General features: G+C 40.6%; 1 protein-coding gene across 1 annotated transcript; it reads right to left on the bottom strand.

The window, feature by feature from the left end:
• Nucleotides 1-9,896: 9,896 nt before the first annotated feature.
• LOC110881319 (extensin-like) lies at nt 9,897-10,544 on the bottom strand. Its single transcript, XM_022129611.1, has one exon. The coding sequence runs from the start codon at nt 10,542-10,544 to the stop codon at nt 9,897-9,899; it is 648 nt and encodes a 215-aa protein (XP_021985303.1).
• Between the last annotated feature and the right edge of the window lie 953 nt (nt 10,545-11,497).

Raw genomic sequence — 11,497 nt, 5'->3', positions numbered from 1 at the left:
TGATCCGTATAGACAGTAAATTTACTTCCATACAGATAATGTCTCCAAATCTTAAGGGCAAAAATTATTGATCCTAATTCTAAGTCATGAGTCGTATAGTTTTCCTCGTGCTTCTTCAATTGCCTTGAGGCATACGCAATTACCTTTTTGCGTTGCATTAGCACACATCCTAATCCTAATTTAGAAGCATCACAGTAAACTTCAAAATCTTCTGTCCCTTCTGGTAAAGCAAGAATCGGGGCGTTTGTTAATCTTTGCTTTAAAACCTTAAAAGCCTCTCCTTGCCTAGGTCCCCATTCAAACTTTACTGCTTTACAGGTTAGCTTAGTCAATGGCACAGCTATCTTAGAAAAATCCTTAATGAATCGCCTATAATATCCGGCTAATCCTAGAAAACTTCTAATTTCCATAGCTGATTGTGGGATCTTCCATTTGGTGATTGCTTCTATTTTGGAGGGATCTACGTGAATACCTTCGTGATTCACCAGGTGTCCTAAAAATTGCACCTCCTGGAGCCAAAATTCACACTTCGAAATTTTGGCATAAAGTTTTTCCTTTCTTAACAAAGTTAAGAGTGCTCGTAGATGTTCACAGTGCTCGTCCTGGCTTTTGGAATAAATAAGTATATCATCGATGAAGATAATTACAAATTTATCCAAATACGGTTTACAGATCCTATTCATCATATCCATAAATGCTACAGGAGCATTCGTTAATCCAAAGGGCATAACCGTAAACTCGTAATGACCATACCTAGTTCTGAAAGCGGTTTTAGGTATGTCTTCTTCTTGTACCTTCAATTGATGGTATCCGGAGCGTAAATCTATCTTAGAGAAATATCTAGCTCCCTGAAGTTGATCAAAAAGATCATCAATCCTAGGTAATGGGTATCGATTCTTAATTGTAACCTTATTCAATTCCCTATAATCGATACACATTCGCATCGAACCATCTTTCTTTTTTACAAACAACACTGGTGCTCCCCACGGGGATGAACTAGGTTGTATAAATCCTTTGCTTAGTAATTCATCTAACTACTTTTTCAATTCTAACATTTCAGTGGGTGCTAACCGATAAGGTGCCTTGGCTATCGGTGTAGTTTCAGGAATTAGATGAATTCTAAATTCTACCTCCCTATCTGGTGGTAATCCTGGTAGTTCTTCCGGGAATATATCCGGGTATTCTGATACTACATGAATTTCCTTAAGTTCTTTACCTTTGGTATTAACAACTACCGAAACCATATATGCTATTCCCTGTTTTCTTGAATAACTGGCCACTTTCATTACTGAAATGAATTTCATTGGCTTCCGTGGCTTATCTCCTGTAACCATAATTATTCCTCCTATAGGTGTATGAATTTCTATGGAATTCTTATCACAAAGGATTCGAGCATGGTTGGCTACTAACCAATCCATTCCTAACACAACATCGAATCCAACTAAGTTCATGGTAACAGATTTGCCGAAAATTTATGACCTGAAAGTTCTATTTTACTTTCCTACAAGACTCGATCTATGCTAACAGAATTACCGTAGGCTGTTTCTACTGTATAAACCTGTCTAAGTTTGGTTAAAGGTAACTTAAGAGCTTGGCAGAACGAAGTATTTATAAAACTTTGGTTTGCAACAGAGTTAAATAATACTTTCGCATAAACGTTGTGAACTAGGAACGTACCCGCTATCACATCCGAAATTAGATCTGCTTCTTGTGTAGTCAACTGGAAGGCTCTTGCATTCTTCTTGGTAGTTCCTTCTACAGGTTTGGCCTTGTTGTCAGCTGGTTTGACCAGTTTAGGACAGTCTGGCCTAAAATGTCCAGCTTCTCCGCAGTTGTAGCAGATTGTTGCTTTCTTCTTCCTGCAATCTTCTTCTTGATGTCCTGGAATTTTGTAGAAATTGCAATACCCTTTGCATTTTCCAAAATGCTTTCTTTTGCAGGTACCGCAGAATGGAGCTGTGGAAGATCGCCTGGTTCCTCTTTTCTTGAAATTACTACTATTACCCACACGAAATCCTTGGGTAATCTTTTGGGCCACTTCCTTCTTTCTATTTTCCTCTCGCGTGCGCACCAGTCCGTCGGTCAAGGTGTTGGCTAATTCCACAGCATCGTCAATCGTGCGAGGTCTAGCAGCTTTGACGATATCATAAATCTCGCTAATCAAACCCCAAATGTCGCGAGAAATAAGTACCGGCTCCGGCGATGCCAGAGTTGGCACAATTCTGGCATACTCGAAGAATTTCGAAGTATACCCTCGACAGTCAACATCCACCATTCGGTGGCTCGGGAACTTGTTTGCCATTTGTTCTTTTTCATATTCGGGACAAAATTTTCTTTCCACCAATTGTCTAAATTCTTCCCAACTCATAGCATAAGCCAAGTCACTTCCCTTGGCTTGCAATACTGTATTCCACCATTCTAATACCTCTTCCTTGAAAAGGTGAGAAGCATACATAACTTTGTCTTCCTCTGAGCATTTACTTATTTTATTTACTGCTTCAGTTTTCTCAAACCAACGTAGTGCAGCAGTCGCCCCTTCATTGCCTGCAAATTCGGCTGGTTTACAGGAAAGAAAGTCCTTGTAAGTGCAACCAGGTGTTGCAGCCTTCATTCTTTTGAGTATTGGGGCCTGAATTAAATTGTCGTTATTGCCTCCTCCGTTAACACTATTACTGAAATTATCGTCGCGTGTGCGTTTACTGGGGTGAGCTTGTGAAGGCTCAACATGATTTTTAACTGCAGCGACGATTGCCGGAATAGCGTTAGCTATTCCCTGAGCGACGATGTTTTCTATATCTTGCCGATTTAGAAAGTGATCCTCATTATTATGTTCCGATTGATTAACTTCATTAACTGGTTCATTAACAGCGTGTTCCATCTGAATATTTATCAATTATAAATTATCATATGCTAATATTTAGTATAAACTATTAGGTACAACTGTACAACCAGAAAAATGGCGAACCTTGCGATTTTTATATATAGACATGTCTATTACAATTTACAACTGAAATTCAAAATATACTAGGGGTTGTGCATTCCTTATTTTAGTCTAGCTAGGAATATTTGGGCTCAGCATGCTTTTGTATAAGGTTTATTCTAGAGTTAAATGCCATTTTAGTCCCTGTGGTTTGGGCTATTTTGCCAGTTTAGTCCAAAGGTTTCATTTTTAACCTGTGGGTCCAAAAAGGTTTCACAGTTGCCATTTTAGTCCACTGGGTTAACTTCATCCATTGTTTCTGTTAACGAGAAGGCCAATTCGGTCATTTTATATGGCTGAATTGCCCTTTTAGTTAACAGAATTACATACAAAATGACCGAATTGGTCTTCTCGTTAACAGAAAAAATGGATGAAGTTAACCAAGTGGACTAAAATGGCAACTGTGAAACCTTTTTAGACCCACAAGTTAAAAATGAAACCTTTGGACTAAACTGGCAAAATGGCCCAAACCACAGGGACTAAAATGGCATTTAACTCTTTATTCTATTTCCTAGGACTAAGTTGTTTATCTAATGGGCAAAGTTCCTTTAAAGTTTCTGGCTTATAGATGATATGGGTGCTAACACTGGTCAGGGTGTAGAGATATAAGATAATTTATAAACTTTTCTGGTTGAGATCTAATTTCATTGGTTGGTCCAGGTTTGGCAGTTTATCTTAATTAAAAGTTAACATTTACTACTGTAGTGGCTAACATATAGAGATTTGCCCATTTTTCATCCAATTCATCTTCCCATGGTGGGTTATTGCCTATTTCCTGAGTTTCCTTATTAATTATCACTTCTTTTGATTGTGACTTCCTTATTTTCTCTTGACTTTTTCTAATAATCCAACTTCTTTTCTTAGCGGTAAGTGGTTTCTCAAACTGTGCCTTACGAATAAATATTCCTTCCCTAGTATCTGCTGAGTATCTTGAGGAATTTGATGAGGTTCCCTTATCTTTTGGTGAACTATCTAGTTGACGATAGATGTCCGAAATTCTTTGCTTACCCATACTGTAAATTAACAAATAGTCAAATAACACAAAAACACATAATCACAATAACACGTATAGTCAAAATTGTCGACTTTGCGACTATCAAATTTTATATATCTTAATATGCCTCCGTACACACCCGTTATCTTACAAAAGTTTTATTTTAGGTTATTTTACAAGATTATATTATTTATTATTTTATTTTGTTAAACACACATCCCCACAACCACATACGATCCCCGTTAGCTGGTACTTCAGAAACAACGTTCCCTCTCGTCGTATTTCCAGGAGATCTGTTCTCCCACGTCCCGGATCCTATTTCCTGCACCTACCAGCTCCTCGCCATATTGGCGGAGTTCTGCCAAGTTCTCATTGCTCAACGGTGGGTTTGGTGCAGGTTCCGGGTCGAACTGAGGGAAAAAGGTATTAGGGTTATTTATAAGGTTCTGAAATTGTCAGTCAGTGGTCCACCATTCTTCCAGCTCTCCTGGTAGCGGTCGGGGGTGGACAATGGGATCTGGAATAGCAGGTTCTAGATTAACTGAAAGTAGTGATTCAATTGGGTAATTGAAGAGGTTTTCATCGGCAGGTCCGATGAGATCACTAAGTGCCAGTTTACGATCCAACTCCTCCCAGGATGGCATTTCCTGGGCTTGTCTAGAACTTTCCCCAGTTTCTATTCCTTTTCCCTTATCTTTTGGATCCTCAGTTTTTACAACCTTTTGTACCGCTGGTCTTTTCCTACGCACCCGCCTCCAGCCTACAAACCTTCTTCTCTTTTTTCGCCTTTGGTTTTTCCTGCGGTTGGGCCCGGAACACCATCGGCTCTTCAACATCAGCCTGGTAGCCAGTGACAGTATTGGTAGTGTCCATATCTGTGGTATGAATAGTAAAGTTTTGAAGGGCTTCTGATAGTTCATTCATGCTGTTAGCACACACGAAGACGCACACAATCTTAAGTTAAAATTTTGTAAACTAAAATTTCACAAAATCACAGAATGGCAGTCGGAAAAATTAAGTATTTCTAAACACTTAATTGGCTTAAACCAGTGGCTCTGATACCACCTTTTTCTCTCATGGCCCCCGCCCCGATTTTACCCGGTCCAGGAGCCACGGAACAGAAACCCGTGGTATTTCAGTTTACAGCGGAAGTTTAGCAGGATCGTTTAAACTTGAAAATGCCCGATTATTTTATTTCATAATTTGGGATGAACCCCGTAATTTACAATAGAGGAATTTCTCTAGGAAATTCCCTGATTTACAAAACATGTTTATTTATTTAACTGAGCCACCACTTCAAGCTTTCTTAGTGCTCCGTAGCACTTTTCCTTGATTCACAATAGGTCACCTGAAACATGTTTTAAAATATTTTTGTCAGCGGGGAAATACTGGTGGGTCACTCAAATTTGATAAAACGACACATAGCTATTAATTACAGTATAAGAGCGATTACAATGGCTTTTATCTTATTTTTATCTGGCGCCGTGTCACCTCCTGGTGACGATGGTCATACCACTATTGGGTCCTTTCACCCAAGTAGTGATGATTATCACTGTTAGGATTATTAGCCTAACCGTGAGAAATTAGTAATGTGCACAATACCCCACTAGCCAGTGATTCAAGGTAACCACGACTTAATCCTGTAATTATAACTTCTGAAAATACTTTGGAGTATTGTAAAACATTGTTGATAAAAAGAGAATGACTCACATTGCAAGTTTAAACGGGCAGAGTTTAGCCTACTGATAAGCCTGATAACCTAATTTAAACAACAATGCACACGAACTAGGTCAGTAACTAATACAGCATTTACGATAACTCACGAGATTAAAACCCTCTCAACAAATGACAAAGTGCAACACTTAAACATCCATCGAATTCACAACAAATGACAAAAGTATAGCCCTAATGTGGGCAGCACTTCAACATCCATCGGATAGTTTCAATCGATCGGACATTGAATCGTAACAGCGATCGAGTTAATACCCTGTATCGTAGCAGCGTCTTGATACCTTAAAATTTCGAATTTAAGCAGTATACTTCGTGTTTGAATGAAATTTTCGAGCACAGGTGAATGTCCCATGCACAGGCTACTTATAGCCAGATTTTGAGTTTTACGCGGCCCGCGTAAGACTTAATAAGAGCTTACGCGGCCCGCGAGGGCCCCTAGTTTACGTGTAGGGCATATGTGTCACGAGTAGGGTCGCCAAGTGTATGACACGTAGCCCGGTATGCTTATCCGGTCAACAACACTTTGACGCGGCCCGCGTAAGCTTCTCTTGTGGCTTACGCGGCCCGCCTGAAACCAGAAAATTGATTTTTCTTGATTTTTGATATGGATTAGGGTTTCAGGGGCCCGGGTTTTTACTTACGGGTTGTTTATGGACATTTTTGCAGGTCCATACATAAACCCCGGAAGCTGCGTATTTCTGTAGGCATCTTTGGTGCTTCCCAATTCATAATGGCTTCTATCTTGGCGGGATCTACTTGGATGCCACGCTTACTAACAACATGTCCAATAAATTGGACTTCAAGAAGCCAGAACTCGCATTTGGAGAATTTAGCATACAACTTCTCCTGTTGAAGCAATCCTAAGATACATATAAGGTGCTTCTCGTGATCAACTTGGCTACGAGAATAGATAAGTATGCCGTCTATAAAGACAATGACAAACTTATCTAAGTATGGTTTGCAAACTCTATTCATGAGGTCCATGAATGCGGCTGGCGCATTAGTGAGCCCAAAAGGCATCACTAAGTATTCAAAATGTCCATACCTCGTTTTGAATGCTGTCTTAGGCACATCTTCAGTTCTTACATTAAGTTGATGATACCCAGATCTCAAATCAATCTTCGAGAAATAGCTCGCCCCTTGGAGCTGATCAAATAAGTCATCGATCCTGGGTAAAGGATAACGATTCTTGATTGTTACCTTATTCAATTCACGATAATCAATGCATAAGCGCATTGATCCGTCCTTCTTTTTCACAAATAATATTGGAGCTCCCCAAGGCGAAGAGCTGGGCTGGATGAAACCTTTATCCAGTAAGTTGTCTAATTGAGTTCTGAGCTCTTTCATTTCCGTAGGCGCTAAACGATAAGGAGCTCGTGCAATAGGCGCAGATCCTGGAAGAATGTCTATCCTGAATTCTACTTGCTTCTCTGGAGGTAATCCAGATAATTCATCAGGAAAGACATCAGGATATTCAGAAATGATCGTAATGTCTTCAATCTTAGGTTTTGGATCATTTACAGTCACTTGTGCCATGTAAATGATACATCCACTCTTCAAACACTGCGACATCTTGAGAATAGACACATTGCTGGGCAACCCATATTGCGTATCTCCTTGAATAGTGACTGATTCGCCAGAGGGGGTTTTGATAATGACTAGCTTTTTATCACAGGCAATTTGGGCTTGGTTATGCGACAACCAATCCATGCCTAAAACTATATCAAACCCAGCTAATTTCATTGGCAAGAGGGATAGCGGGATAGAATGATTCTTAATGGATATAGAACATCCATCAAGAAGAGTGGAAGTTGTTTCTAAGGTACCATCGGCAAGCTCTACCTCATATTTTATGTCTAGAATCTTAATAGGCAAATTCAATATCTTACAGAACTTATGGTCTACAAAAGACTTATCAACACCGGAATCAAATAAGACTCTAGCATAATTATTATTGATGAGGAAGGTACCTGTTATGACGTTCTCGTCGTTCACCACTTCCATTGCGTTCATCTGAAAAACTCTTGCATTGTTTTTCTTCACCTCCTCGGGCTTCTTTGCATTCTTGGGGCAATTGGTTTTGATGTGCCCCTTTTTATTGCAACCATAGCAGGTTGCATCCTTAATATTTCGGCACTCCACAGACTTGTGCCCTTTCTTTTTACAAATCCCACATGGTTTGGCCTGTGGGTCCTGGTTGCACTTTCCAAAGTGCCTTTTGTGACAAGTTTTGCACCTGGGCCTATCATTTGACTGCCCCTTTTAGAACCAGAGTTCCCTTTGCCCTCTTTGTTCGACTGAGGAGACTTGTCTTCCTCTCTTTTCCTTTTCCCTTCATCGGTAACCTTCTTCGCCCTACTCCTCACGACATCTAGAGTGAGGGACAAAGATAGATCCGCAGCAGATCTATAAGTGGTTGGTTTAGAGGCCTTAACATTCCCTTTTACTTCAGGGGCCAAACCACCGATGAAACGCGCAATGCGTTTGGGCTCAGGAGTGACTAAATATGGCACAAGCCTTGATATTGAATTGAAGCTAGTCACATAGGATCTACAATCCAGATCCTTCATTACTAAGGTGAGGAAATCAGTCTCTATCCGCTCGACTTCGTGCTGAGGGCAATAGGTGTCCTTAACCAGATCAACAAATTTGTTCCATGAAAGATTGTATAAAGGAAACTTCCCAGTGGCTTGCACTAATGCTTTCCACCAAGTGAGGGCATCGCCCTTGAAGGACTGTGATACAAACTTCACGATATCCTCCTTAGCACATCCGCTGATGTCTATCACTGTCTCCATCTCGTCCAACCATTTCATACAATCAATTGCTCCCTTTTCCCCCCGTAAAATCTCTTGGTTTACAGGAGACAAAGTACTTGTAGGTACAACCCTTGGTGTACCTGGGAGTCGGCTCAAGGATAATTTGCCTTTTCGGCTCGCTTCCTTGATTAGATGAGTGCTGAGACTCACTTTTCTTATGAGTATGAGGTTGAGAATGGGATCTCGAATGAGTTTGAGACTGAACAATACTTGGCTCTTTAACTTTAGCATCTACCGCTTGAGTAACTGCTGCGGTGATCATTGCTTGCAGTTCGGCACCAGTGATATTAATCCTGGTGTTGTTGCCTTCTGTAGGATGACTGTTTGCTTCATCCGAGCCAGCCATTTTTGAATACTATATCAAACAATGATGATATTTAAATTATATAATGTATCATCGCATTGATGATTAGTGGGTCATGGTATTATTAAACCATTTAGACCCTTTTTAAGTAATAATTAAATAATCAATAGAATATAATATTCTTTATATTTATTAGACAGGGGAATTAAAATTTCAAAACTGTCAATGTCGTAAAAGACATTTTATTTAGCACAAGGCTCGTCTCGAAGGACATTTAGATGGCACTAAAAGGCCTTGTCACTAGGACGATTAAGATATAACCAATGATCTCTTGGATCACTGATCTTTTAAGGGTCGAACGACATTCATCGCCTTTTTGACAAGAAGTATATGAAATAAAACTATCATTGTCATTATCACACCCTTCCTTATAAGCATACATCTCTAATGGATGTTTTGGTGTACACATCATATTGATGTTTATTAGCCATGATTCGTATTGATCATTCAGGCTATACATAAGAGACTTGGAAAAATCCAAGTACATTTTTGGAAGCTTGTGTGGTTTCTCGTATCGCACAGCTAGGAATGTTAACATATTTTCAGATGTTAACAAGGATTTACTATCTTAAAAAGGTTGTACCATCATAGCCAGTTAATATTTTGGCTAGGTTATACCTCTAAGAATTTCATTGGCAGATCAATTTAAAATTGAAATGATATAACATGATGTAATAAAATACATACTTAAAAATCAAAAATAAACTTCATCAAACCATGAAACTAATACAGAGATGCCCTGAACGGGACTTGAAACAAAACAATGCCCACACAGGGGCTACAGAAATAGGAAATAAGTCCACGCAGGGACTTGGTACTGAAAATGAAATAATATCCTCGTAGGGACTTGATTAAAAGAAGATACAAGAAAAATTAAACAATTTCCTACTTCTTCTTGCCTTTAATAAGGTTTGCAAGGCCCTTCATAAAGCTACTATGTTGCTTCTTGGTTTTGTTTGCCTCATGCTCAACCCTATCTAACCTTTCCAGGATCTCTTGAGTTTGCTGCTACTGCTGGGGAGGAGGAGGTTGCTGGTATGGCGGGTATTGATAACCCTGCACCGGGTATTCAGTTGGATAAACTGGAGGGTAAGAAGAAGGGTAAAGATGATGGTATTCTGCAGCTGTAAGGTACGGATCATGAGTTCCATAATCCGATGGGTAACCCGTTGGGTTTTCAAAAGGATTGTACCCAGAAGAACCTGGGTAAGTCGGGATCGGGTTGTCGAAACCCATAGGCGACTGTGGTGGTGCATAAGAAGCTGGCGGAGGATCGTTCTCCGGCACCACGTTCGAGGGTCCACCCATTTGGGGGTCCTCGGGAATAGGAGCGTAAGAACTGGAACCCTGAGGAGAATTGAAATGAGGTCCTCCTTGCACGGATATTCGTGTGTTCCTCTTTTGCCTTGGAGGCTCGGGAGGTGGCTGAGGTGGCTGTTGAGGCGGCTCCTCAACAGAAAGTGGTGGAGGTGAAACTGCTTGAAGCTGGGGTTCAACCAAAGGTGGTTGAGCAGGAGAGTTATGGTACGAAGGAGTAAAGTACCAATCATATGCGGCCATCCTCTCTTGGTATGAATCGGGCCCACGGTACGGTGCTCCCGGAAATGGGGAACCGCTTGAGATGCTAATTGGGTGGCCCGGTGTTCCGGTCTGCATCTATGGGTCTGGGTCGTCGTCCATCTCCATTTCCTGAGAAAAGTGATCCTCAGGGCCCAAAGGGGTGTAGCCCAAAAAGTCGTTGACATAATCATTCGGATTAAACTATGCAGGGGAATAGGTAGAATTCGAATGATGGAAGGAATGAGAGTGCAACGAATGGTAGGACTGGTGAGATTCATGGGAGTGATGGGAGTGTTGAGAATGGTGCGAATGCTGGGGCTCGTCTGGGACAGGCGGCCCGAATGATGGATGGAATGAAGGTGAGGAGCTCAACGAGACAGAGTGTCTCGCTGGTTCATAAGAGTGACCCCACAGATTGTGAGAGTCAGAACTGGAGAATGTCGCAGATGGGGTGCGTCGATGTGAAGGTCCTGCTGATGGTCCCCCTCGCATGGGACCCTTTCCTTTTCCCCTAACTTTTGGCGGCATTGTAGCTGAACTTCCTGTCAAAACAAGAAAACAAAACAAAATAAAATATAAACAGCAAAGGAAAGTTAAGAATAAATCCTAGGTCATTTGCCTAGACTCGAGAGTCTAAGGAATGTGCTTATTGTGTCATTGAGAATAAACACAAAAGGGTAGTATTTAATTCACTCAATGTTGGCTCTGATAAGAACCTGTCACACCCCGATATTTCCACATATTACCGGTGGGCCCGGTGGGGAGTATCGTGACGTAGTTGATATCATCATTGTCAATATACACAATATAATAGCACAGCAGAAGGCTTGGTGAATAAACTATTACAAACCATAATGTCTAAGTGTTCGAGTTTAAGAATATACAGACTGGAATGTTATAAGATCCACAGGTGGATCATAAAAGTACAAGAAACAAAAAAATAGACTTCAGGTATCTTATGGATTTGCAAGATCCTCAGCCTATTACGAGAGGTACCTGTCAATCAGTCTTTAAGAAAATACGTCAGTTTACACTGGTAAATACAATTA

The sequence above is a fragment of the Helianthus annuus genome, chromosome 10 (assembly GCF_002127325.2).
Source record: "Helianthus annuus cultivar XRQ/B chromosome 10, HanXRQr2.0-SUNRISE, whole genome shotgun sequence".
NCBI lineage: Eukaryota > Viridiplantae > Streptophyta > Magnoliopsida > Asterales > Asteraceae > Helianthus > Helianthus annuus.
The sequence above is the reverse complement of the archived record's forward strand: the minus strand, read 5'-3'. Positions and strand labels throughout refer to the sequence as shown.